General features: G+C 41.5%; 1 protein-coding gene across 1 annotated transcript in view; it reads right to left on the bottom strand.

The window, feature by feature from the left end:
• The window catches only part of si:ch73-335l21.1 (insulin receptor substrate 1-B), an 84,358-nt gene that overhangs the window by 14,629 nt on the left and 42,701 nt on the right, over positions 1-27,028 (bottom strand). Inside the window, exon 3 of the mRNA XM_047385985.1 lies at positions 21,968-25,133. Coding sequence (XP_047241941.1) covers positions 21,968-25,133 — 3,166 coding nt within the window. The remainder of the gene's footprint in view (positions 1-21,967; positions 25,134-27,028) is intronic.

Here is a 27,028-nt window from a genome sequence, read left to right as displayed (position 1 = left end):
GTGTGTCAGAAACTATTCAACCAAAAGTAACAGATCAAACTACTTTGTGTTAAAGGGTAATTCCTGATGAATGAAATTTACAGGCAAACATCAGAAAAGTGTAGCATGCCTTTGTATTCGGCTTTCCTTCAATCAATACTTAATAAAACCCCCTTTTGATTCAATTACAGATGCATGTCTTTTGGGGTAAGTCTATAGCAGCTTTGAACATCTGACTGAATTTTTTTTCCCATTCTTCTTTGCAAAGCCTCACTAGATCTCAACCCGGTCCTCATGGCCCACAGTCCTGCATGTTTTAGGTGTTTCACTGCTGCTACACACCTTACTTTAATAAATGGGTGATAAACAGACCTTTGCAGCACCTGACGGCAAAAGCTTGCAGGCATGCAGGAGGGAATGAAACCATTTGAATCGTATGTGCCGAAGCAGAGACACATCCACACCTAAAACATGAGTGGCCCTGAGGACCAGGTTTGAGAAAAACTGCTCTAGATATTGAGCTTGCTAAAGAAATACATCCCCACAGTATGATGCTGCCACCACTATGTTTTACCCTGGGGATGGTGTGTTGAGGGTGATGTGCAGAGCTAGTTTTCCACCAAACACAGAGATTGGAATGTTATAATTTGTCGTTCCATATTCTTAGCATTTTCAGATGATGGATTAAACAGAACTCGATGATTTTTTGTCGATTTCACAATTATGCACCACTTTCTGTTGGTTTATTTCATAGAAATACCAATAAAATACACTGAGGTTTGGTAGTTGTAATGTGGCACAATCCTAAAAAGTTAATAGACGTATTCATACGTTAGAAAGTACTTTTTCCACAGCACCTGGCAGTAACGCACCACTAACACTACCACAAGGAGGCGGTAAAGGACCAAGTTTTTTTTACACTGAGAGGGTGCTATTTAACACAATTAAACAGTACCCTCAGATACCCAACAAACACCCAGCTGATAGAGAAAATAAAAGGGTCAGATGAGAACCAGCAGAATAAAAATGAAGGATGTTTTTTTAAGGAAATATAATCTCTCAGGAAACCTGATATTCTGGTGATAAATTATTTTATTATTTCTTTTCACTTCTTCTTCTTCTCCTCTTCTGACTAGACGGGTTATGAACAGATGCACAATCGACCTTTATGAGTTTTTAGCAAAAACTGTTTATCTCTGAGTGATTTTTCAGCTGAGGTAAAAATAGTCCATGAGGTACAAGTAACTAGCATACACAGAGAGGTACAGTCTGTCAGGGCCTTTAATCAGGCTTTCAAAGCGGTTGACCTCAACGCAGCCGTTCAGGGGTTTGATTCTTGACCTCAGGACCTGCGCTGCATGACTTCCACTCTTCTTTTTCTCCCCATTTCCTATCTGATTACTGTGAAAAATGGCTACTAGCGCCACAAAAATAAAAAAAAAATAAAAAATCAGAGACTTGCCACCAACATACACCTGAAAAATCCACCATGGGCTCTGCTTATTTATATTTAAAAAAAGCTGAAGTATTGAACGAGTCAGTGAAGTGTAGCAGGTATTCTTAAGTGTGAAAGCTAAGAATATATTATCTAAATGTATTGCTACAATTTGTTAGTTTTGTCACTAAGTCCATCCATTAGCAAATCCTACTGGTTTTCCCACTTAAGCTGGGATTCAAGTGTGACATCATTCCCAGATACCCAACTTCTGAGCCAAATGGAGAGAAGCACACGTATTAATACCGCCCTGTAAACTGAAATGCCTTCTGTTGAGCAATTATAGCCTCTTTTAGCACATTTTTACTTGCAGCTGTAATGCTTTAAGATCTAATCAGGCATGTTTGAAAAAAGATTAACACAAAAATGACCATTGCATTCTGCCTCCTAAACTCATCTCTCCTCACAAACAATTACTGTCGAATCTGAGTTATCTGCCTGTTACGGCTCTGAAACAGATGTCTGCATCTCCTCACAGCAGAGGTGGAAAATCTTTCATGAAACCAGCTAAAAGCTCCCGTCTCCTCCTTGGATGATCTTAAGTAACAGATTTGCTCCTCCCTCGCCTGCTGACCTGAAATGACTCAGTGAGAGGGAGTCTGGTGCAGCATCAGACTGAGCAGACAACTTTTAAAGCTGCTGTTTGATCTTCTAAACGACCATGAGGGGGCTGACGGAGCAGTATCTGGGTTGCGTTTAGAGATCCCGTCACATGTGTTCGGAAGCCACTTCACCGTAGCTCACTCCGTGTTTTTCACGTGACTTCCCTCTGGCCTCTGCTCCGGTCTGATGATGAATATGTAATTATTAATAGAAAGGCTTTAGCTACTTTCTTCATCATATTTAGCTCTGTGCTCTTGAATGGACCTCGTTATTACAGAGAATCTCAATAATTCTCGTTGAGCAGGGTTTGGCAGCATGTTGCTTTCCAATTACAGTGCAGCAGATCTGTGTATGTGTGCACAGATATGAATGCTGACTGTGTTGGCATGCAGCAGTGAGTGTGTGGGTTGTTTGTCGGACTGTGTGCAGACCGGAGACTTGGTCAACATGCACAGCAAATATTTGTCAGCTCCTCTTCTTCAGTCCCCTAGAGAAGATCTCGACTTTGCTCTTTCTCACTCCTAAAGTTTCAGTACAATTAGTGTTACTTTGTTGCTGGATAAGTAGAAAAAAAAACGGTGTTGACAAATAATGTAATTTTAAACCACCGTACCATCCATTCATCCATCCATCCATCCCTATATAAAGCCTTAAACCTGTAAAAACAATCTTCCACTAACTCATAGGAAAGTTTTGCATTTATACCTTTTATGGCTGAAACAATTAATCGGATTAATCGTGATTAATTGATTATTGAATTAATCGTCAACTAATTTAGTAATCAAATAATCGTTAACTGGAGTACACATACTCTAAAACATGCCATTTGCTAAAACAACAACCCACTCAGAGCAATATCTTGGCAAATATTGTACAAAGAATATATACATTTTGTATTTAAGATAAAAAACTTTCTTTGTCTGTAAATATGTTCTATCCAGAACTCCTCAAGCTGCATAGATTGAGCTTCGCCTGCTACAAATCTCCTATTTAGCACCTTTTGCTATCCGGTTATTAATCGAAAACATAGTCCACATATTAATCAATTAGCAAAATAATCGCTAGCTGCAGCTCTGATCCTATTAAAGTTGACTATAATGTATAGCAACTTCAAATTTGAGTCTGGAAAAGCGGAATTTTAACATAAAAATGTACAGGAGACCCATGAAATAGTGGGGAAGAAATACGCATAATCGGCCGCAAAATGATAATCAGGTTGCTTATTGCTACATTCAGAAGACACAGCAACTGTATGCTTAAAGTAAATGTGACTGAATGTCAGGCCAGCGTAGTAGACAGCTAGTTTTGAATTTATTCAGCTATAAAGTAGCAAAACTCAAAGCACACAGAGAGGGGGTGGAAAACACCACAACAGGATCCATGCAACAAAATCCCATAACGTCACTCCGTTTCAGATTCTATCTGCAGGCTTACACTGTAAACACAAATGAAAGAAAACGCCACTCTGGCCTAATAAAGCTGACTGTCATCACATTTGCATGGTTTGCAACAAACCCGTTGCTGTCATGTAAAGAATATGGGATTTGCTGTAAAACACCAAAACATACAAAACCGCTGACTGGTGAAGCTGTCCAAGGAGTTTATTATGTTTGAATGATTGGACAGAGATGGAGGCTGTTTCAAACTAGAACACAAGATGAGAAGAAAGAACAGAGTAAAAAGGACTCAAATGGCGACCGGTTGTTTACAGACAAGTCATAGTGGTTGTAATGGATTGTGATCTATTTAAAATAAATTGCCTAAATAATTTATTTTGTATACTATTTAAATTAAATTGTTCGAAGTGAATTTTCTAAATTAAGAACGTCGCAGATTGTGTATGGATGTTTGTCCGTTTTGATTAGCATTGTTGGTTTATATTTTATAATGTTTTGGGTTTTTTGTTTTTTTTATGTACCTCACTGTAGTTAATGACGGCAGGCCCTATAAAGGCTTGTAGAATCATTGTGCCAATGAATGACTTGAACTGACGAGATGCTTGGCACAAGGAAATGAATGAACACTCTGTGTTCCCCAGTGAAAGCAGCGAGGTACGTTTTTGTTTTGTTGTTTGTATTGTAAGTTTATGTTTGTATTCTAATATTTGTATATGTTTTAGTTTTCACGGTGATTGAAGGACTGAGGTGACTGAGGGAAAATAAAATGCTAAAATCACCCGTCGAGACTGGCTGGGAAGCTGCTACAGTGGTAATTGTAATGTATGTACCATTGGCAACGTGGAGTAGAACCACAAGGTAAATGAGGGATGACCTCGATGATAGTTGTGCCTTAAGATTGCTTCGTGCATATGTTTATTTTTGTACTGAAAACACCAAAACGTATAAATAAAAATCGAAACAAAGCACTTTCCTATAGAACTGCCACCATCTTGGATGTTCTGCAATTTACAGTTCTAAAAACCCATCAAAGTGTTTCCAACGAAACAAATAGCAGCATTTATAACATTAACTGTAGCCATACTTCTCTAACAAAATACAGAACCCTCCACATGTATTTACACTCAGTAAAGATGTGGAAAAACCCTTAAAATAAATTGTATCTTTTATCACAGCAGCTTAAACTCACACTGAAAACAGTTTCGGTATCAAACCTTTAATTTAATTCCCATGAAATAATTGTTACTGAATCCTTTTTTTTTAATTTATACCTTGTTTTAAGTTGACAGGAACTTTTAATCAGGGGAGTATGAATATGGTGCGACACAGAGGCCCATTTCTCTTAGCCACTCTTCACAGGGGGAAAGACAAGAGAACATGCCAGTGAAGTAAGCTAGAAGTCAGGAAAAGGCTACTTGCCTGAACTTGCCATCTAGAGTCAGAGAAAAATTTAAAACAAGTCTTACATTGATTAACAAGAGTTGACGAGGATCCAAGTTCACCTTTCACCGTGCTTAATAAAGGGGATGGTTACGGGAGGGAGAACATATCAAAAGTTCAACAGTTATACCACCATTATACTATTGTGTACGAGTCTTTGGTTTCAAGGGTGTTGAAAGACATGATGCCACATCAGCTTCCTACACATTTAAGACTGTACTATACACTATTTGAGCCCTACTATTAAGCATGGTGGAGGACCTGTGATGCTTAGGGCCTGTTTCTCTTCCACGGTCCTAAAGACCTTGTTAGGGTTCATTGCATCAAGTAGTCTTTGAAATACCAGGAAATTTTAAGTACAAATATGGTGGCTTCTGCCAGTGAACTGAAAATGGGTTGACGTGGGTCTTTCAGGAGGAAATTTTATCCAAAACAAATGAACACAGAAACAGTTCACCAAACATAAAATGAGCCTTTTAAATGGCCATCCCAGTCCTCAGGCTTAAGTCCTGTAGAAAGGGGTGAGCTGAAGAGAGAAGATCAAGCTGTGTGCAAGGTATTCACAACAGGGGTACCAATAAATCCAGCACTGGTGACTCTGTAAAATTAATTATTTTCTATCATCAGACGTTTTTTTCTCACTGAGAATCTGTTACAGTTTAATGGAGGCTGCTGGGTGACAAACGTCCCGTTTCATGTAAACTAATCGCACGGTGATGAAATCACCGTTCTGTTCCCTACAGGACGTGATGATTCATATTCAGATTCTGCTGATCCTCCAAAAAAGCCTGCTCGCTTTAACACCCTGTCCCCGACTCATTTAGGCACGTGGCAAGTGAGGAGGACAAAAGCAGTTCCCCTCCTTAAAAACACTCTAAGCTGGCCTCTCAAAGCGTGAAACCCTGACAATGTTTCTTCCTACGTGGGAGTGTTGATGTAAATTTCAGTGCCTTGCTTAAAATCCTTGGTTTCTGATCTGATATTCTGCATGACCTGTAGGAAAACTCAACATAAACATAAACGGTTTCATTAATGGCAGATGAAACTATAAAAGAAATTGGAGTAAACAGGGCTGACACCTTCCTCTCAATCACTAAATCCTTTATTCTCTTCCCTCTGCCGACCCATCTCCTCAATATGCAACTTTGGCTTGTTTGTTCTTGAACAGGTATGACTAAATGAGTAAACGAGTTAAACGCATTTCATTTCCTCTCCGCTGCCAATTTGATGCTGGTAATGCTCCACTTAGAGGGCTTTGACGCCTGCAGTGGAGAAGAACATTGTGTTGACGGGCGTGGGGAGGTGAGTGTGTGAGGAGGAGGAGGTCCTCTGTGTTCTCTGAGAAAACTGACAGCACATTTCCCAAACATATAAAGAGGCTCATTACATGAGAAGTGCTTTTGTTTCCAAGCAGATATACGGAGCTAGAAGACATACAGGCTTACAGACACATCTTAATAAATTAGAACCTTATCGAAAAACTATTTGTGCCCCCGTTTCTAGCACACTTTTTTCTTCCACTCAACTTTCTATTATAATGCTTGGACACACCAACCTGAACAGCTTCAAAATTGAACTTTTGTCCTCGTCCACCCTAAATTCTCATGGGTCATCACAATATCCCTGTGTGCATTATCACAACTGTGAAGGGCTGCATGGATGCATACTTGGTGCTTGCCACTAATGTTTGCCCAGTTGATTTTCAGGGGTGCCAATAGTCCTTTTACACAGGTTTACCAGGTGTTTCAAAAAGTGCAAAGGGTGCTCACTTTTTACAAGGAGTACGGCTGCAGCTAATAGCATAAATACTACTATTTCGTTTCACTGAATTTCTTTCTTGTAGCCCTTTCCTGACCAATAAAGATCAAAACACGCCTCCCTTACTTGAATAGAATGTTCTCTTATCTTTCCCATTTTTAAGAGTGGCTAAAAGAAATAGGCCCCTCTGTAATTAAAAGTTCTTAAACATTCTGATCACATGGTTGCCAATCTTTGCAGTACCACTTATTTCTAAAGCAGGTGAATAGATGTGCTCAAAGGGCAGATTTGTCCAAACTTTGTAAATCTTCACCCAGTCCGACAATAATATTGGGGGATGGACCAACACCAAAAGTTTTTTTTTACCCCTTAAAGACTAATATTCATCTATCCAGATACATTATCTGGATAGATGAATGGATAAAACCGGCCATTTTCCATACGTTTTCTTTTGTCTTTCCATAATTATCCAGTCATTGAAAATATCCAGACTGCAGAAGAACCCTGACACACACACGGAGTCTGCTAAAAACCCCCTATAAAATCAGAGGAAGCTGTTACGGCAAGGCCCAGCTGTTGCGCTGACGCTGAGGAGACGCGGAGGTGAGGGAGCGCTCTAAAGGTTAACGACCGTTCTCCGGCCAGTAATGGCAGCAGTGAGCAAACACCTCTGCTGCTTTGTCCAGTGTGCTGATGTGAGTTAGATAAGGCAGCTTTCAGGTGCCCTGTGTTCCCTCTCTCAGTGACCTTCGAGAGCATTAACGTGAACTTGTCATAGAGATGTGTGGATTGGTTATAATGTAGACTTATACCCACGTACAAAGCTTCGTGTGCGTTTACCCTGTAAACTGTCAGCCAAGACGCTTGTTTCTTTAAGATCCTGGTTGACTTCCTGATTTCACTGCAGATGGCTGAACATTGTGTCAGGGTTACACAACCGAAGAAGGTCTGTAAGTCTACGTTCCCCCTATAGCTTTCTCTGCAGGCCACCAGAGTTGAGCAATCCAAATGAAGTCTTCTCTTCCTTTTATAGAACAAACGTTGAGCTTCTCCAAATTGTAAAACACTTCCTAACATCAGCTTCTAAGGAAACATTAATGAGAGGGCCTGCTTATGCTGCTTGTAGCTAACCCAATGTTGTTTTAAAACTGTGACCCGAATAAGAGTGATGGATGTAGATCCTGCAATTTCCACAGTATGACTGTCTGTCTGGAAATATTTCTTTCTTGTAAGCAAGGGAAAGGTCTAGCAGGCTTGTTTTGGCCAGCTGATCGGCAGTGCCCTGCAACAGGTGGGTTAGAAGCACCATACAATTGAACAAAACTCTGGTATTTTCTCCAGAATATCACTGAAACCACTTCAAAACGTAGGAACGGTATGACGGAAGGTTTTAACAGTTTTTATTTTTTTTAATATCTTTGTGTTATGATTTGTTTGGTTTCTGGTTTTTTCTTAGATGTTTCTCACAGTTTTTGAATCATGCTTCTGTTTATTATTTTCCTGGTCATGCTTTAGTTTTTGTGTTCTAGTTCATGCTTTGTCAAGTTTGGTTTTTGGATCTGGTTATACTTTAGTTTCATGTTTTTCTATTTTCTATTAGTTTGTATTCAAGAGTCTCTGTTGTGCTCCAGTCACGTTTTGTTCTCTCCTGTCTGTTAATCAACTTTATTCGGTTCACCTGCACTGAGCAAATCTGTCTCCTCGCTTCACCTGGTTCACGCTCCATACAGGTCCTTCTCAAAATATTAGCATATTGTGATAAAGTTCATTATTTTCCATAATGTCATGATGAAAATTTAACATTCATATATTTTAGATTCATTGCACACTAACTGAAATATTTCAGGTCTTTTATTGTCTTAATACGGATGATTTTGGCATACAGCTCATGAAAACCCAAAATTCCTATCTCACAAAATTAGCATATTTCATCCAACCAATAAAAGAAAAGTGTTTTTAATACAAAAAACGTCAACCTTCAAATAATCATGTACAGTTATGCACTTAATACTTGGTCGGGAATCCTTTTGCAGAAATGACTGCTTCAATGCGGCGTGGCATGGAGGCAATCAGCCTGTGGCACTGCTGAGGTCTTATGGAGGCCCAGGATGCTTCGATAGCGGCCTTTAGCTCATCCAGAGTGTTGGGTCATGAGTCTCTCAACGTTCTCTTCACAATATCCCACAGATTCTCTATGGGGTTCAGGTCAGGGGAGTTGGCAGGCTAATTGAGCACAGTGATACCATGGTCAGTAAACCATTTACCAGTGGTTTTGGCACTGTGAGCAGGTGCCAGGTCGTGCTGAAAAATGAAATCTTCATCTCCATAAAGCTTTTCAGCAGATGGAAGCATGAAGTGCTCCAAAATCTCCTGATAGCTAGCTGCATTGACCCTGCCCTTGATAAAACACAGTGGACCAACACCAGCAGCTGACACGGCACCCCAGACCATCACTGACTGTGGGTACTTGACACTGGACTTCTGGCATTTTGGCATTTCCTTCTCCCCAGTCTTCCTCCAGACTCTGGCACCTTGATTTCCGAATGACATGCAGAATTTGCTTTCATCCGAAAAAAGTACTTTGGACCACTGAGCAACAGTCCAGTGCTGCTTCTCTGTAGCCCACGTCAGGCGCTTCTGCCGCTCTTTCTGGTTCAAAAGTGGCTTGACCTGGGGAATGCGACACCTGTAGCCCATTTCCTGCACATGCCTGTGCACGGTGGCTCTGGATGTTTCTACTCCAGACTCAGTCCACTGCTTCCGCAGGTCCCCCAAGGTCTGGAATCGGCCCTTCTCCACAATCTTCCTCAGGGTCCGGTCACCTCTTCTCGTTGTGCAGCGTTTTCTGCCACACTTTTTCCTTCCCACAGACTTCTAACTGAGGTGCCTTGATACAGCACTCTGGGAACAGCCTATTCGTTCAGAAATTTCTTTCTGTGTCTTACCCTCTTGCTTGAGGGTGTCAATAGTGGCCTTCTGGACAGCAGTCAGGTCGGCAGTCTTACCCATGATTGGGGTTTTGAGTGATGAACCAGGCTGGGAGTTTTAAAGGCCTCAGGAATCTTTTGCAGGTGTTTAGAGTTAACTCGTTGATTCAGATGATTAGGTTCATAGCTCGTTTAGAGACCCTTTTAATGATATGCTAATTTTGTGAGATAGGAATTTTGGGTTTTCATGAGCTGTATGCCAAAATCATCCGTATTAAGACAATAAAAGACCTGAAATATTTCAGTTAGTGTGCAATGAATCTAAAATATATGAATGTTAAATTTTCATCATGACATTATGGAAAATAATGAACTTTATCACAATATGCTAATATTTTGAGAAGGACCTGTATATACACCTCCGTTCTGTTTATTCCTCGCGGAAACATTTTCAGTTCATGTCACCTGTGTCCTGTTGATCATGCCAAGCCTGTCTTACCAGCCTGCCCATGTCTGTTTTTGACGTCAACTTCTGTAGTAAGTTTTGTTAATTAAATCATTTCACTTACCGTCATGCTGCCTGCTTGTCTGCATTCCGGGGTCCTTCGCTACACAAACTCTAACATCTTTGCATACTTAAATACTGCGAACCATGCCATGAATAAGGTCGATGCAAGGTTTTATACTTTACTGTACGTACATGTGAGTTACAATTACTAAAAGTTATCTATCTAGACCCCTCTTAAGTCATGCATGGGAAACAAATTTAAATACAAATTATTAAAAAAAATTAGGGAACATCCTTAATGGTGCAACGCATTGAGTTTGCATGTACTGCACTGTCAGTGTGTGACCATCTGTCATTTCTGCAGCAGAGCTCAGCAGGTACTCAAAGGGTCATCCAGTTTAAATTGGCTTAACTGAACCCAATTCAAACAGTCTAACCAGACTGAAAGTTTAATGGTGAAGCCCAAGCAGGTGGAAAAGAAGGATTTCAAGGTGGCCCCACATGAGAATAATCTGACCCTGTCAGTGTGAGTCCAAGTTCTTCCTGTGCTGTCATCGTCAGCACTTCAGGCGGCCCCAAGATCTACTCTGACCTCCTCGTGGCCTCACTGCAGCTCTGGCAACGAGAATATGCGGCATCGCCACACGCAACCTCGCAGATGAGCAGTATTTTAGCCCGGCCGGCCTGGTACGAGATCTCCATGTGAGAAGTGGCTCGTTAGTGGACTGTAATCAGCTTAATGCTCCCCAAACGCCCACCGGCACTAAGCTCTTTACCGACAAACCCAGTTAGAGAGGTAGAGTTTGATTAATGCCAGGTCTGGGAACACACACAGATCATGCCTGCGGCATGGGAGGAAGCACGGAGGTGGTGACAGCAACGGGAGAAGCACCTGAGGCAGCAAAGAAAGGTGTCTGATGAGTGGAAAAGGCGTTTAGGATGAGAAGAAGCAAGAAAATGCTCTGCACAAATAAGAATGAGTGTGTGTGAAAAGAGGAAAACACTCCCTCCTTCTCTTCCTCCTCCTCCTTTTCCCCCCTGTGCACTCAGTAACCCCGATGGGTCGGTGGGTGGCAACTCCGTTCTTTAAGGCAGCGCCCAACTCACTCGGAGCCCAGCATACATCCCATACCACAGCGCACAATCGCAGCTCTGTAGCCAGGATTACTCTCACACACAGAACTGGAACGTCGCCCGGAAAACACAGAGATGCACGTGGATGCACATACACACTCCGAAGATACACCTCAAACATAGCAGATTTAATGCGTCAATTTGCTTCTTTTTCTCATAAAGCTATTCAACTCAAAACAGTTTAAGTTATAATGATACAGTGCACTGGAAAACTGTTCCTACCCATTAAACATTTTTATTTTATTTCATTAGGATTCAATGTGAAAGTATTTCATGCATTTGTATTCCCACCCTTTACTCCGACATCCCTAAATAAAACAGTCAGCTAATTAGTAAATATTGCACCCATGTGTGTAATTTATAAGGTTTATGAAAAATAAGTGAACAGTAGGGCTACACTGATTTTTTTTCCACAAATAACAGTATTAGTAAAAAAATTAATCCAGTTCAGGTTTGACTTAAGCCTTTTAAATTTTCAATGAGAGCTGAGAAATGAATAAATAAATAAAAGTATCTTTAATTTATATAATAACGTAAAAAACTGCACTGCATTACGGCAAATGAAAAATATTTGCCAAGCAGTCCACTGCTTTGGAAAACAATTGATAGATTAGTTTACTACCAAAATAATCAATAATTCCAGCCTCTGGTGTAAAGACCAAGGAACACACTAGACAGGAAATAGATAGTTATAAGGGAAATTTTAAAGTCGCGTTTGGATTGGTCTATCTAGACCATCTAACCTTAGAACAGCTTACAGAGCGCTCTTCAATCCATCAACTGAAAATGAAAGTATTACTGAACAACTGCAAACTGGCCAAGACTTGACCGTCCAGCTAAATTAATTAGCTGTACAAGAGTATTAATCAGAGAAGCAGCCATGAGGCCCATGGTAACTCTGGAGGAGCTGCAGAGAGGCACAGTTTAGATTGGAGGATACTTTAACGGAGCAACTGTTAGTCATGCACTCCACAAATCTGATCTTTATGGAAGAATGGTAAGAAGAAAGACGCTGCGACAAGAAAGCTGGGAAAATGTTCTGTTTGGAGTTTGCCAAAAGCCCATCAAACATGTCCTGTTATGAGGCCTAGATACAAAATGCTAGAAGCACTGAAAAACTAACACTGCAGATGGTGGAGGCAGTAGGCTGTGGAAATGACTTGATTTTGCTGGGTCAAGGAAGCTGGTGAGAGTTTATAGAGACTACTTGAGGCTATATATTGGGAGAAAAACCCTAGAGGCTGAACGACTAGAGAATGGGGCAGAAGTTCCCTTTCTAGCAAGACAATGACCCTAAATATCCAGCCAGGGCTACAGTGGAATGGTTTAGATCAAACCATATTTCACAAGATTTCCAGCCCAAACTGCAGCAAAGACCGCATATCATTATCCTCGCACTTCACAGCTTTTTTTGGCCTCTCTCATAAAATCCTAATAAAATCCATTGAAGTTTTTGGTATTAATATGTCATATTGTGAAGAAGCTAAAGAAAAAGCACACCTGTAAGACAGACTATAATAGCCAAACATTTAATTGAATGAAAAAGATAAATTTGTTTACTTTAAAAGCCTGATCTGTTTGAATACCACGCTACACAGGTTCACAAAAAAATCAAAATGTTCAAATCCAAAATATAATCAAGATTTGTTGCACTGTTTCTTCTGATCTAAATAATTAAATCTGGCCCTATTAGTCATCCCTGATGGACACCATCAGGTATTAATAGATGTGTTTTTACTTAAGTGAAACATCCTTGGAATATGATTGTAAGGGAGGGAAAAAAGGGGAAAGTCTGGGTTTTAGAATAAAAGAAGAGAGCAAACAAAAAGTCTACTGGAGGAGAAATGAATGGACAGGAAGAGCAGAGAAATGAAGGGGTAATGGAGAGGAAGATGGGTTTTGTTGAAGACGGAATGAGCGAAACAGTTTTTACAAAAGAGAAAGTAGGTGTGTGTGTGAGAGAGGGAGAGAAACCGAGGTAGGGAGGTAAAATTTACGCATTAGCTGAAACGCTTCAGGCGATTCCCTCTTCCCGAGTTTCTTTTTCCCACCAAAGACCTACGAGTCTGTGATTTATGTGTGTTGTCATGCAAGTGTGTAAACCAAACAAACCCAAGATTTTTTGTTAAAACTAAAGAGCTTTGAAGTTTTAAAAGAAAGAAAGAGAGCGTGCACAGGTGCGGATATCAAAAATGCTCCTCAGTCAAATCCAATGTCAAGTTCAAAGCTAGATCTCACAAACACTCACACTTCAGTCCGTCCGGCGGCGCCTCTTGGACTGGCCAAGCTGCCAACACAATTCACTCCATGCCTCTTGGTTCTTGTATTCATGTGTGCCAATTGCATGTGAATAAGGCACTAGTCAGTCAAAACATGACTGGAGTACTGAGCCATTAGTCGAGGTTTTACTACCTAATTACCATTTGGTTGGCCTGGCAGCTCACCAGCAAAACACAAAAACAAAAAAGGCCGCAGTCGACTTCCTGTGAAAGAAACCTTTAGCTGGCAGCTGAACTGAAAGAAAGCCTTTTTTTTTTTTTTTTTTGCCAGATGAGGGAAATTAGAAGAATTAGTGAAAATTAGCTGTGCCGGTTCTGATTTATTTGCTAAGAGCTATTTAAGGCCAAAGGAGGGAAGAAGTCACTTTCCAATGATCAAATGCTAAAACACATTAAACACAGGTACGCAAAATCTGACAAGGGATTTTCTTGTTATGAAAAGGAAAATGACCCGGGTGGATTCATCCCTTTTTGCCACCCATTTTGGCCGTTACTACTTCCATTTTATACCTGTGACAAAACCACTTCCTACCCATGTGCCAAACCATTTTATAACAGTTAATTTTACTTAATGTTGAAATATTAATTATAATTTACTTAAACACTCTGCATTAAAGCCACTTTTCCATTTAGTTTGGTTCTGATCCCCACTGCGTCTAGTTGACTTTGATGGAAAATGACATTATAAGAAACCTTCTACAGGTGGATGTTAATTATCTGAGTCCCAGAACCACATTTCCTTACAGCAGATTAAACAAAATGAGTTTAAGTTTGTGAAAGTGGGATGAAAATCATTCCACCTAGTGGGTAGGAGGTGATGAAAGGTCGGCATGAAATGTCCAGTGGCAGACGGCTCCTTTTAGTACCCGAATCAGCAGAGGTACGAACTGTCCAAGACTGCAAAGGTACAAAATGGCGAAGGGGCAAGATGACCTCCACATTATAAACAGTGTTACTGGACTGTTTGACTAATAAATGGAGATGTAAAAATGTGTTGGTGCAGCTACGTTTTTATTAACAAAGAAGTTTATTAGACATGTTAAAGTCCACATTCTTTTCAAAAACACACAAATTTCCAAGTACTTATTCTTTTTTGCTCTAACAGAAAAAGTGCTGTAGTGAGTGGAGTTATAATGCTGCCATTCCCCTACCGGTTACTAGTCAAGATTGAAAGAAGGCTACCTACCACTCCTATTAAGGGAATGATGTTGGAAAACGACAGTTGACAAGCTGATCACAGCATGTTACACTAGTGTCTCATTGACAGCAAATAAACAGGTTTCTGAATTTATTTTTCAAGTTAAAGTATTTAATGAGGGACAGCTTTGTCTGGCTAATTAAGAACTAAAATAAACTAGAAGATTAATCTATTTCTACAACAGATACAAAAGAAGCACTAATAACTTCCTTTGCACTGCATCATCAAACTGCATCAAACTGCATCATCAAACTGCATCATCAAACTGCATCATCAAACTGCATCATCAAACACTGTCAGTACAAACATCTGATCTTTGATCCGTGTCTTCAGAGGGAGTTTGCACATCTGTGCTTCACCTTTATGGGGAATGACAACAAGTAGCTATAAATTAGCAGATGAGGAGTTGTGTACATGCATGTGAAAATGAAGAGATATCCGTGCATTAGTGCGACGAATTGGTGTGCACATTTTCGTTCCACCAGGAGATCTGTCTTCCTGATCTCATGAATGAAGCTCCTCAGGTCTGAAAATACTAACTTATTAATATCATAAACAACATTTTCCCTCTCTGTCTTTGACTTGACAGCGAGTAGGATCCAGCTGGTGGAAATCTGTGTACTCTAAAAACTGGTGTCTGGTGGGAGGTGAGTAACCCGACCGGGTTAAGGTCTTGGGAAGAAAAGTAACCGAAAGCAAAGACAGTTGATGATCTGTTGGCGTTGGAGGGAAAAAAAAAACACGTTCTTATCACTGGTGTTCACTGAGCCAACAAAGACTAGCGTCAAACAGTTTACTGTGGTGCCAAATATTTTCTTTTCACCAAAGAGTGGCTCCAGATAGTATTTTTTACCCTCTATATTTCCATTTTTTATGTGAAACAACTAAATAAGGGTCATCGTACAAGTGACGCAAACCAAGTTCATTTTCCTTCAAAGTGATCCTCTTCCAATCAGCAGGATGTGTCATAGTGAGCTGAAAGGTGCATGAAGGTTCAGCAGGTGCACACACACACACACACACATGCTGCATGCATGGCAACCTACAGACTCATCTGACACACTGCAGGTTCAGTTTCTATTCATCAAGCAGAGCCAAACACTCCTGGTTTTTTGTCTGCCTCAGAAACAGTGCAGCATTATTCTATTGCTGCACCCTGCCAGTGTTTCAACCATCGCTCAGTAAAAAAAAAAAAAAAAAAATTCAATTTCGGCTTTTTTGAGATATTTATGGTCACAAAAAACACAGTCATGGTGTGAAAACTTAAGAACAACTGATCACTCTTCTTAGGAAGCCACAGCTTTAAAACTGCAGTTGGTAAGCTAGATAAGCATGTTTGCTTAGTAGCTGACTGCAGGCTCCATCAGAGCGGACAGCCAAACATATTTACCAGTTAAAAGCTGGCTGCTGAATATTGCTGGTTTTCACCATGTCATTCTGATCTTTGCATACTGAGAACAGTACTCTGCAGCAACTTGATCATCTTCACAGATGTAAGTGTGGGATTTTCAGGACTCAGACCAGATTACCCTTCCAGCTCTTGGATTTACCTAATCAGACAGAGTCAGAGGGCCACGATGAGGCGACGCAGGCATATGATCTGATCAAAGGCTCCGTGGTGAAAGCCTTCAAGCTCCCTGGCATGCAGTAGGGACAGACAGACAACCTTCGAGGCTTCCCCAAAAACCAAAACAGCGGGGAGTTGTTCCGAGCGTGGAAGTTAGTACGTCACCTCCTTGAGCAGACCACCCAAACAAACCAAGACTGGACTTCAGAGAAGGACACATCCTTGATTTCAACAAAAACACGCTCCAGCTCCCTCAGATGGATCCTTGGCGGATACGCTCTGAGAAGTTATCCACAGACATCTAAATAAATGTGTGAGGAATAAAACAAGATAAACAGAGAAATATGGAGTTTGTTGGGCCTGGAAGCTTTTTCTCATGCACACACATGGCTTTATTTTTGCTTCCTTCTTTGTGGGTAAATCCCATTGTGTAATACTGTAATTAGGCTAATGAGGGAAAGTAGAGTTTGCAGCAGATTTCCATTTTAAGATGAATTATATAATAATACGATGGTCAGCTGTACCACCCAGACTTTATAGTCAATTATACAATAGCCAAACACAAGAAGATGGATAAATTCTGCTATTTGTGTAATTTCTCAAATTAAATGCATTGTTAGGTAAGGTCATGCTAAATAAATTGTTTATCTAAAAACACAGCATCTAAATTAACTTGTAGGATTGAGACTTACATCAGCCCTGGATTTAGCCACCACGTGTTCAGTCCTGCTGTTCCCACTTCACATCTGTATGCACTTACACTCTGCATTAATGTGAGCGGCTCTGAGTCACTGTGCTGAGAGAGGCATTCTGCCCTCAGCACAAAGCAAAACGTCTCAGCAGATAAACAGCCACATGTACACATAAACATGCATACATGCATGCATATATATGTGTGTGTAGATATATATACAGTGCCCTAAGTCTAACCCTCCTCGCAGGGAGGAGGGGGTCACATCCAATCCTTGAGCGTGTGTTTTACGTAACACAACTAGGGCTGTCAGTCTAAACTAGCATCGACGTGGATTACACGGTCTGACAGACGAGCCTGTCGCACACAGGCAAACTGTTTTCTGCAGAGGAACGAGTGCACTTAATGGGTTGTTTGTCATGGAGTTGCGCCACAAAAGCTTGTTCCGCTGATTATTCTTTAACCGTAAGTGGCTACATTAAGACGTAATGATCCATCTGAACTTGAAAAAACACTAAAACCTAAATTCAAACTTTTTCAAGATTGTGTAGGAATCCTGTCTAATAATATACGGTTTAGTTCGAATCAACAAGACACTTCAGCCATCACACAGATTTACCAGAACAGTTTCCCTGCAGATAAATATGTTCTGCTTGGTATAATATAAATAAATGGATTTTTTCTATGGCAGATTTAACAGCATTCAACTGCTCTGAACCGGTGAGGCTCTCAGATTAAATTAACAAAAAGTTCATGAAAATAAGCAGTAGATTTGATTAAAAAATGTGTTCATAAGAAGTCAAGAATAAAACAAAAGTAGCAAATGGGTCCAAATCTAGGCCTTCTTTAAATGATCCGTATCGGAGTACCTGACCATTCATGTCTTAAAACTGCTTGTTGGTGTGTCGTCTGTAAATTTTTTGCACACTCCCCAGTGAACTGCAGGGCCAAAATTCGCAACGCCAGCTCTTTTAAACCAACACCCGTTTTCATGTGCATCGCTGTATTATAGGTTGGCTGCGTGAAAAAGAGACTCAGATATCCCCTAGTGTCCGGGAAAGCAGCCAAAACACTAGTTGCTAAAAATTAGGACGTTCAGAGAAAAGTGCTAAATTATTGAGGCAGGAGAACTTTTTCTCTAGGCTTTGTTCACACATCATTAACTTCATTGAAACATGAGTCAAACCATCACTGAAACATCTCAAAACAGAGAGTAAACATACTAGCATATCTAGCATTTTGGCCAACCGCACCGCAGGAAAGCCTTGGCCGCCAGGGAGAGATGAGAGTTAATTGAAAACTGCAGCTGGTGGTATTGGGTCAACTTTAGAAAAAAATATCACAATATCAGTGTAGACCATGCAATAATGTGTTATTTTACTGCACTCCTAATGGAGTTTTTCACCACATAAATGGCGTTAATTTTAATAAAGTGATAATGAATGATTGGGACTATTCTCAAATAATGCAGATCAGTTTCCAGGACAAAAAACATCCTGCTCTAGATACCCCTAGAAAATACAATATTTGCCTTAAAATAAAACTCAATGCTGTTTTAGGGGGTTTCCCCATAGTTAATCGTCTAAGTGTTTCCTCTGGCTGGTAGTAAATATTCCTGGCTTAAAATGGTTGCCTTAAAGTTAAATATCTTTCGTTTAGGGTGAAACAGTTCAGTGTGCTTCTCGTCTTTATCTTAACCATGAGGTTGCGTTTACACATTACATAACCAGCGTCTAATAGGACTGTTCCTGGCACACGACCCACAACTCATGTTTAATTTTAGCCTTTGGCCCTCAGTTTTCAGCCCTGAGACGCACACACAGTCATTACCTATACAGGCTTATGGCTGCTGGAGGAAAAACAATCCCCCTTTAATTACAGGCGATCATAACACTCACATACAGTACATTGTTGGAAATAGAAACGGTGTCTTGATATTTTTTTTTCCCTGATTACTAAAGGATAACTGCTTAATTTGAGAGAGTTGTAAAAGTGCATTTATAGGATGGTTGGAAATGATATGTGGAAGCAGAGGAGGTTGAGATTTATAATGGCTAAAAAAAAAAAAAAACAATGAATGGAGCGGGTGTCAAAAACAAGGGAGGGAAGGAATTCCAAAAATCCATCAGCCGAGATGTCACACAAGGACAAACAGGGTGATGAACGAACAAAGGCAACCAGTAAAGACCCAAAAAACCAAAATGAAGATGGACACAGGAAAAGAATCAAAACAACAAAATTTGAAAGGGGAAAATTATAGGATGCAGAGGAGAAATGCCCCAGGAGAGTCCACTGTTCTTGGGACTTGTCCCTGTTGAGGACTGCCAGCAAACACACGCAAACAAAAGGATCATTTATTGGAGGAGGAAAAAGGGGGAGGCAGGACGCAAAGGATGAAAGCAGGGGGAACACTGTAAAGAGGCATTTGAGAGCAGTGTGAGAGAAACACTGGCCCCATCTCAACATTCACAGCCAATGTGTAACACCCCCCACCCAATGACATTCTCAGCCGCCATATGGCCCCACTGTGGGACCCTGCTACCATTTTTCTTCTAAAACACCCCATGCTTTCACCAATGTAGCTATCAGCTCACAATAAATCGCACATGCTGATGCTTGGAAGCGGACTGATTGTTTATTTCAATCAGAGAAATCTATAAAAACCAACCACTGAGTTCAGCGTCCCTGCTCACACACACAAACCGCAACAACCCCCCATATGAATGTCTTGCTAATGCCTTAAATTCCTCATTAAATCCATCTGTGGAGCAGAGCTATGAAATGTTTACCACAAAACTACTGAGAGGTTTGATCCCAACACAAGTTCCACTACAAATCATGAGAAAGCAAGCGGAGCCACTTAAACAAGGCAGGAGCCCCAGTGTGAGAGGTCACCAAGTGTTTCACTGACGCGTATAAATCCACAGCTCCATTTTCAGTCTGTTCTATCTGCTTTAACTGCAAGCATTTATTTCTTAGAAAGGACCCATCATTTGGTGCAGACGGTGGTTCAAAGAGAATGTTTCTCCTATGACGAAACGTCTCGCGGAGACTCAGCTTAGTCATTGTTTAGCTAGGGTGGTCCTGTAAAGGATAGAAGAGTAGGCCTTACATTGAGAATGAATGTAAATAGAACAAAAGTAAATAAAGCAGATGTAGATATATGAAACAAAAACATAAACGTCATCGCTTAGTGCAGGAACGATACACATTGTACATGCTTCCTTTGTTTATTCCACATTTCTTAAAAAAAATCTGTCCCATCAGAAAGTCTTCACTTTTTCTACATTTTTGTCTTACAGACTTATTCTGAAACTGATTTGACTGGCTTCCTTTAAAAAATGTTTTTTTACATAGTAAATATGTAAACATTGACAAAATGAAAACATGTTTCCATGCATCATATATGAAGCGTGGTGGTGGTAGCATCATGCTTTGGGGGTGTTGTTTTGCAGGGTGAGATGACAGCAGTCAAATATAGGAATCTTCAGGAAAACCTCGTACACAGGGTACTAGACGTTACACTAAGGCAGCAATTTACCTTTAGACGACCCGAAGCACACAGCCAAGATAAGAAAGAAATGGCTTTAGAAGGAGTATGTGAAAGTGGCCCAGCCAGAGTCTAGACCTAAACCCAATTAAACATCTAAGGAAAGATCTAAAAATGGTTGGCCACCATCGATACCCATCCAACCTGCCGGAGACTGAGAGGGTTTGCAGATGAAAACTGTAGACAACCAAAAGCGGGTGTGCCAAGCTGGTAAGAGACAAGCCCAAGAAGACCTGACGATGTGATTGCTCCCAGGAGAGCTACACTAAAACATTAAGCTTACCTTACCTTATTAACAGGTTTTTGGCAATCAAAACTATGCATATCTTTCTGAAAAACAAATTACCTTGTTATTAATGGGTACTGTCTATAGCTCAAACGAAGAGAAGCAACAGTCAATTTATTTATAAAGCACCTTAAAAACAACAAAAACTGACCAAAGTGCTTTACAATTTAGTTGAATGAACAGAAACATGAATATCTTGGCACCGCAGATGGTCGCCTCGGCGTGTTGGTGCGCATTGTTTTGTTTTGTTTTTTGCTTTAAAACGGTCTTCTGTGATGGCACCCGGAGCTCTCTCACCAGAGAAGAACTCATGAACATCAGGGCTACTACACCAGAGGAGTTAATTCCCACTTTTGTATTGTATTGCACCGACTACACCAAAACAAATTCCTTGTATGTCCAAAAACGTACTTGACAATAAAGCTTTTCTGATTTCTCTGATAAAGCTTTTCTGAGAAAGTGAATACTTTTTCTGCTGACACTGTTTTATCATAAAAATCTGATTCTCAAAGAGCATTATTTGTCTCGTCTGATGCTGTGGTCTAGCCTCACGGTGGGGGTCAGCTCAACTGAACCTAGAAGTACAATGCTTCAATGGTTCCCTTTGTGACCAGTTGCATGTATGGGAGATGTGTATTACCGTTTCTTCTCTGTAAAAGACACAATGGCTCAACCGGAGCAGAATATTTACCTCTCATATATACTCAGCAAATGAAGATTTAATATGAACACTAACAGGAAAACTTGGAAAGATGTCACAATCCATTTTTACACAACAATGGAGGGAAAAAATGAGGAGGATTTCCAGAATATTGATTTTTTTCATTGTTTTTCTGGCTGGAATATTTTGCCTTAAACACCTATCCTAATCAAATTCTGTACAAACACAAGATAGATTAAGGCCCAGACAAGGGAATCAATGCTGGAGGAGCCAAATCTATGCATGTATATGGACAGTCATTTGATTAAGCTGTGTATATTTTAATTAGGTGCCAGTTAGGGTTTAATTACAGGCATCAATCAGAGACACGGGATTATCTTCTATGCATATTCTTTTCACTTTAAATCTTATTAGCAGGAAAGACAGCCACAAAGGGTTACGATTAAAAGGAGAAATTATGAGAAAACTATATCAATAAGTGTTAAAACTCCTACCTGTTTCCTCTTTGTTCCCATTCTGATGTGTCCGTAGCTCCTCGGATTTGTAGAAGTCGATGCTGGCGTACGTGTTGAGGCTTGAACTGCTGCTCCCACCAGCCGCTGCCCCCGTTACCCCAACCCCAGATCCTGGACCAAGAACAGAATACAGCCGAGATTGGGGCTGGCTTCCTGTGGCACCTTCCAGACTAGCGTGGGGACTCTCTTTGTTGACCAAGTCCAAGTCTATGTAGTTCAGACCTTGCTCTGTGGATAATGTCTGATTGTTTGTAGGAAGTGACTGCTGTGCAGGGAGTGGAAGTTGAGTTGGAGGATCGGCGATGGCACCGTTCGCCCACAGCAGGCTCTCGAACCCGAGGCGCCGTGCCACAGCTTGGGTGTGCTCTGGAAAGAGGGAGGCAGTTGAAGAAGACGTAGAAGCAGAGGTTGACAAGGAGGGTGTGGCCACGAAGGTTTCTGAGCAGTGCCGCCTGCGTCCTTGAGGGTCAGCACGAATTACTTTAGCACCCTGATCTGGGTTCAGTCCTGATTTACCTAAAGGAAAGTCTAGACCCCGAGAGAGCACTGAAACAGAAGGATCTGTTCTTATGGGGACTTTGGGGGAGACGCTTGGAGATGACTGAGGGGCAGTGTTGTTGTTCAAGCTGAAGGCCATTTCTGTGTAGTCCCCACAGGATGTAGGAGATTCTGACTCAGTTACTGAGAGAACACTTTCTCTGCTTTTCCTAAGAGGAGGCTCAGCAGCTTCAACAGCTCCTTCACATGGACCAGCAGTACCTTCCTTACAGGTTTTAGGGGTGTGAGCAACAGCTGGAGGTGTGGGAGGGGTGTGGAAAGGTGGGAAAACCAACTGGGTGTTGGAATGGGGTGAAGGGGATGGTGAAGGGCCAAGGTCCATGTTGACGTACTCTGAGGCAGTGGCTGGAGAGACGGGGGTGGAGGGACTATGAGAGAGGGGGATAAAGTTTTCTACAGAAAAACTTGGTCTGTTTTGAGGATGCTGGTAACTTAAGCCATGATTCAAGAAGGATCCATGTCTTAGTCCTCTGCCTCGCCCAGCTCCAACCCCAGTGCGGCTGCACTGCTCCCCCTTGAATTCAATGCTTACATATTCTCCAGGGCTCTTAGGTTCTGGGAGCTGAGGGTTCTCACGAACCCTAGGAAGAGTGTTAGCCTTAGATACGTCTACAAACAGGCTTACTGGTCTGCTTCTAAAGTGGCTACCTTGCTTTGTTAACCCACCAGAGCCCCGCCTGTGAGCAATCTTGCTGCCATCTTTGGATTGAGATCCACTTGTCACATTACCCAACGCCTGGTTAATCCTATCATCACTCTCTCCAAGACTCTCATTGCTAGCTGAGCTGGAGGAGTATGAGGACGAAGACAGTGACTGATGCTGTCCAGCCCCTGAACTGCCAGTTGCCTGCTCTTGATGCACCCCCGAGTTTCTACCATCGCCCCCTCCCCTGCTACACCTCCCATTGGGACGTCTACCTCGTCCGGGCCCGTCATCAAAAAGCCCAGAAGTGGGGTTATGTTTGTATGACCTCGGAAGGGAGTAGTAAGAATACACCATCTTTGGGGGCTGGTGTTGCAAACTGGTCTCCAAATGGCAGGTGTGCTCACTGGATGGGGGGCTGCCATTTACAGAAGGTGCACTAATTGGAGACATGTTCATGTAGTCACTGCCGACCCTGCTGTCGGCGCTGCCAACCCAAGCCCCCTCAGAGAGGCTTCCACGCTGGTCAGGGGAGCAGCTGCTGTTGGGTGACATTATCATATAGCCGTCAGACATCGGCAGGGGATGAATCTGCTGCGGTGGAGACACGCTGTTGTTGGGGGTCATGGCCATATAGTCATCAACAGGTTTGGAATCTGATTCTGGAACAGAAAAGGTCACTGTTTGACACGAGGAAACAGGAGGCTGGGTGACTCCTGGTAGCATGGACATATACCCATTGTCCACACCAGCAACCGCTCCTGGACCACCAACAGTTTTTAACTCTCCTGCTACATCCAAGTACCCTCCTCCCCCTACAGAAGAGCCCATGGTTGATTCCTTTTGAGTAGATGAGCAACTAGATGCAAAGGATTCCCGACTGGTGCTCCTCGACATAATAGCATAATCAGCTGAATCTTCATCTGCAGGTTCCTCAGCTCTGCGCTGATTTGGAGCCAGTCTTTCCAGCGCCATAGGAGGCAAAGAGGCACGTTTGCTCAGAAGCCTACGTTCAGCTTCACATTCACGGCTAGATGAACGACGCAGCACCCTCCTAGTCTGGGGCAGTGAGCCATTAGTTGGTTTTCCTGGCACAAGCTGGGAGCTGGATGTCATGTTGCCTTTATTGCTGTTGCTGACGCCAACGCTGCTCCCACTGCGTTGGTCCATTAGGATGTAGTTTGCTCCATCCTCGCCAAGGGACTGGTTGCCAGTGCTGCCAACAGAGTTTCTTGGCAGGCTCGGAGAGGCAAGAACCGTGTGATCCCCAGGACTGGAATCATACTCATCTGAGGAGCCGTAATCACTGGGTGAGCACGAGACTGAGGTATGATGAGAGGGTACATGAGTATAAGTAGCAGACCCTGGAACAGTCCCAACAGATGTGATTCCTCCAATCTCCGATCCGAGCCCAGAGCTGGACGAAAGACTTTGGGCTGGTGATGGGGATGGGGCTGGGGTTGAGATGGAGCGCATCAACCCAAAAGGTGTTTTAGCAGCTGTGGTCGGGACTGAGCGGGCTGACTTTGACCTGAGGATTGGGGTGGTAGAGCAGGAGCCGTTGGTAGAAGGATTGGAGTTAACACTGTGGAGCAGAGTGGAACCTGCAATCCCTTCCTCACATTTCCCACCATCACTGGCAGTACGTGACCTTGGGAAGCTGTGTCGAGGTGTGGGAGAGGCACTGGAACTGCCCACCACTGCTCCAACATTAGCGCCTAAGGAAGGCTCAGTTCGGGGACGGCGGAGAAAGCCCACCTGGCTGGGAGGGGGGTTGGGGTGGTGGCGGCGCGAAGGAACGCTGATGGGGTTGGAAGCTGTGGCACCTCCTCCAGGACCAGAGCTTGACTGAGACTTGCTGCGCTGGCGGAACTCCTCGCTCAAGGCTTTCATGGCTTCTAGCAAGGTTTCATGCATGTTCTGGGCCACCACAGAATCCTCCACCTAGAACACGACACAAATACTGCAGTCAAATCATAACAGCAACAGATGTTTTTGTCAGTTTGTTGCAAGTTGAATTCAGTTTTCAGTTTAGTTACATAGAACCAAATTACAACAAATCTTACCTCAAACCATGTTACAAGGCAAACTTGTAATTAGAATCCTCATTGGACCAAATTTTACAATTAATCCAAATTATTCCAACACAGTGCAATTATACAGTCAGATTACAATCCATACAATCTAATTTAATCTTAATTACAGAACATTCAAAGTCAGAAGATCATAAAATCTAATTTGATAAAAAGTTATCCCACTATGTTTAAGGCAGCCCAGTTTAATGTACTTGAGTGCTGACTTTGCAGCAATCCCCCATCCTGAGAAACAGGGAAGCATTACATTTTGAGCCAATATTTTGAGTCAGAGTAAGATCATGATTACGGCTTGGCATGACTAGTTTTTAACACATTGGTTTTTTGTAAACATCTTTTTGATATTCTCTCACTTTCCTCAAAATTTCCTGAGTTTGAGGAGAGATTCCTGGCCACAGTCAGAAGTAACTTCCATGTGTCTATCAGTGTTCATGCTTACATTCGTCATTGGTCGGCTCCTTTTGAGCTACAGTTTCAACACAAATATGCTGGATTAAGTGTCTGCTTCACTGTCTAATGAGCCGGTTTATTAAAGTATTTTAAAGCTCCTTAAAGGCGGAAGTAGTTGAAAGAAAGTTAGGTGACGAACAGAGAATCTTAACACTCTAAGGTTTCATTGTGTCACCACAGCAGCACCGGCTTCATGTATAATGAGCACCCATTAACAACTTCATTAATCACACCCATTATCCATTAACCACTTCATTAACCACACTCAGTGGTTAATGAAGTGAAGGCAGAAATGATAAAGCCACCATAAGTTGCTGAATCCACTGTTTATTCAGTCATACGTGAGTCTTAATTTTAAGACATGAGTCTTAAGACACATTTAATTGTGTAGGTGGTAGCATCTAAACAGATCAAATTTAAACCAGAAAAAAATTATAATATGCACATTCAATAAAAGGAAGTCATTTAAAAATGATGTGGAAATGCTACAGTTGCCCATCATTACAGTTTAAATAAAAGGTCCAATGGGTTCCTTTACCAATGTAGTTGCAGTAATGGCTGAACTGGGACTAGTTTGTGTTTATTTCTATTTCAATATCCCCATATTTGATATTAGGAACGCTGCTGTTTTATTTGTAAATGCATAAATCTTAAGAGCTTCACTTTTTTTATTTTGACTTTACTGGAGGTGCCATTTTACATGTAATTCATTCTTAAAGTTAGGGATGATGATATATCGGCGTTGACATCACTATCGGCCGATTTTTGTCTTTTTTTTTTTTTTACATATCGGTATCGGTCCAATAAGTAAAACTGGGCCAGTTTTAATAACCAATATTTATTACCATCTTGTTGCTGTTTGTGCATGTGTTTCCAGAGGGGAGGGGGTTGCCCATGTGGCATTTTTTGGGCATGTGTCATTTTTTTACGATGTTGAAAGGGTAGTGAGATATATATGATATATAATATCAGTAAATATTGGTTATCGGCCATAACAGCCATGTTAATATCAGATATCTATCTACCTGAATTATGATATCAGTGCATCCCTATTTAAGGTGCAAATGTTTTAGTGGTTGTACACCATAAAAAAATGTGTCTAATTACCCAGAAGCTTAATAATTATGTTATCATACACAAATATTTGAAACAATAAGCAAAGTTTTTGAATTCAAACAAATGTTGGCCAAGCAATTTCTTCCTTGATTTATAAGAACTAGAAAATTGTGGTTTTGCTTTCATGCATTGTTTTTTATCCAATCATACAGATCCAGACAAAAGCTACATTCAAGATGT

This window comes from Girardinichthys multiradiatus, chromosome 14, assembly GCF_021462225.1.
Source record: "Girardinichthys multiradiatus isolate DD_20200921_A chromosome 14, DD_fGirMul_XY1, whole genome shotgun sequence".
Lineage (NCBI taxonomy): Eukaryota > Metazoa > Chordata > Actinopteri > Cyprinodontiformes > Goodeidae > Girardinichthys > Girardinichthys multiradiatus.
The sequence above is the reverse complement of the archived record's forward strand: the minus strand, read 5'-3'. Positions and strand labels throughout refer to the sequence as shown.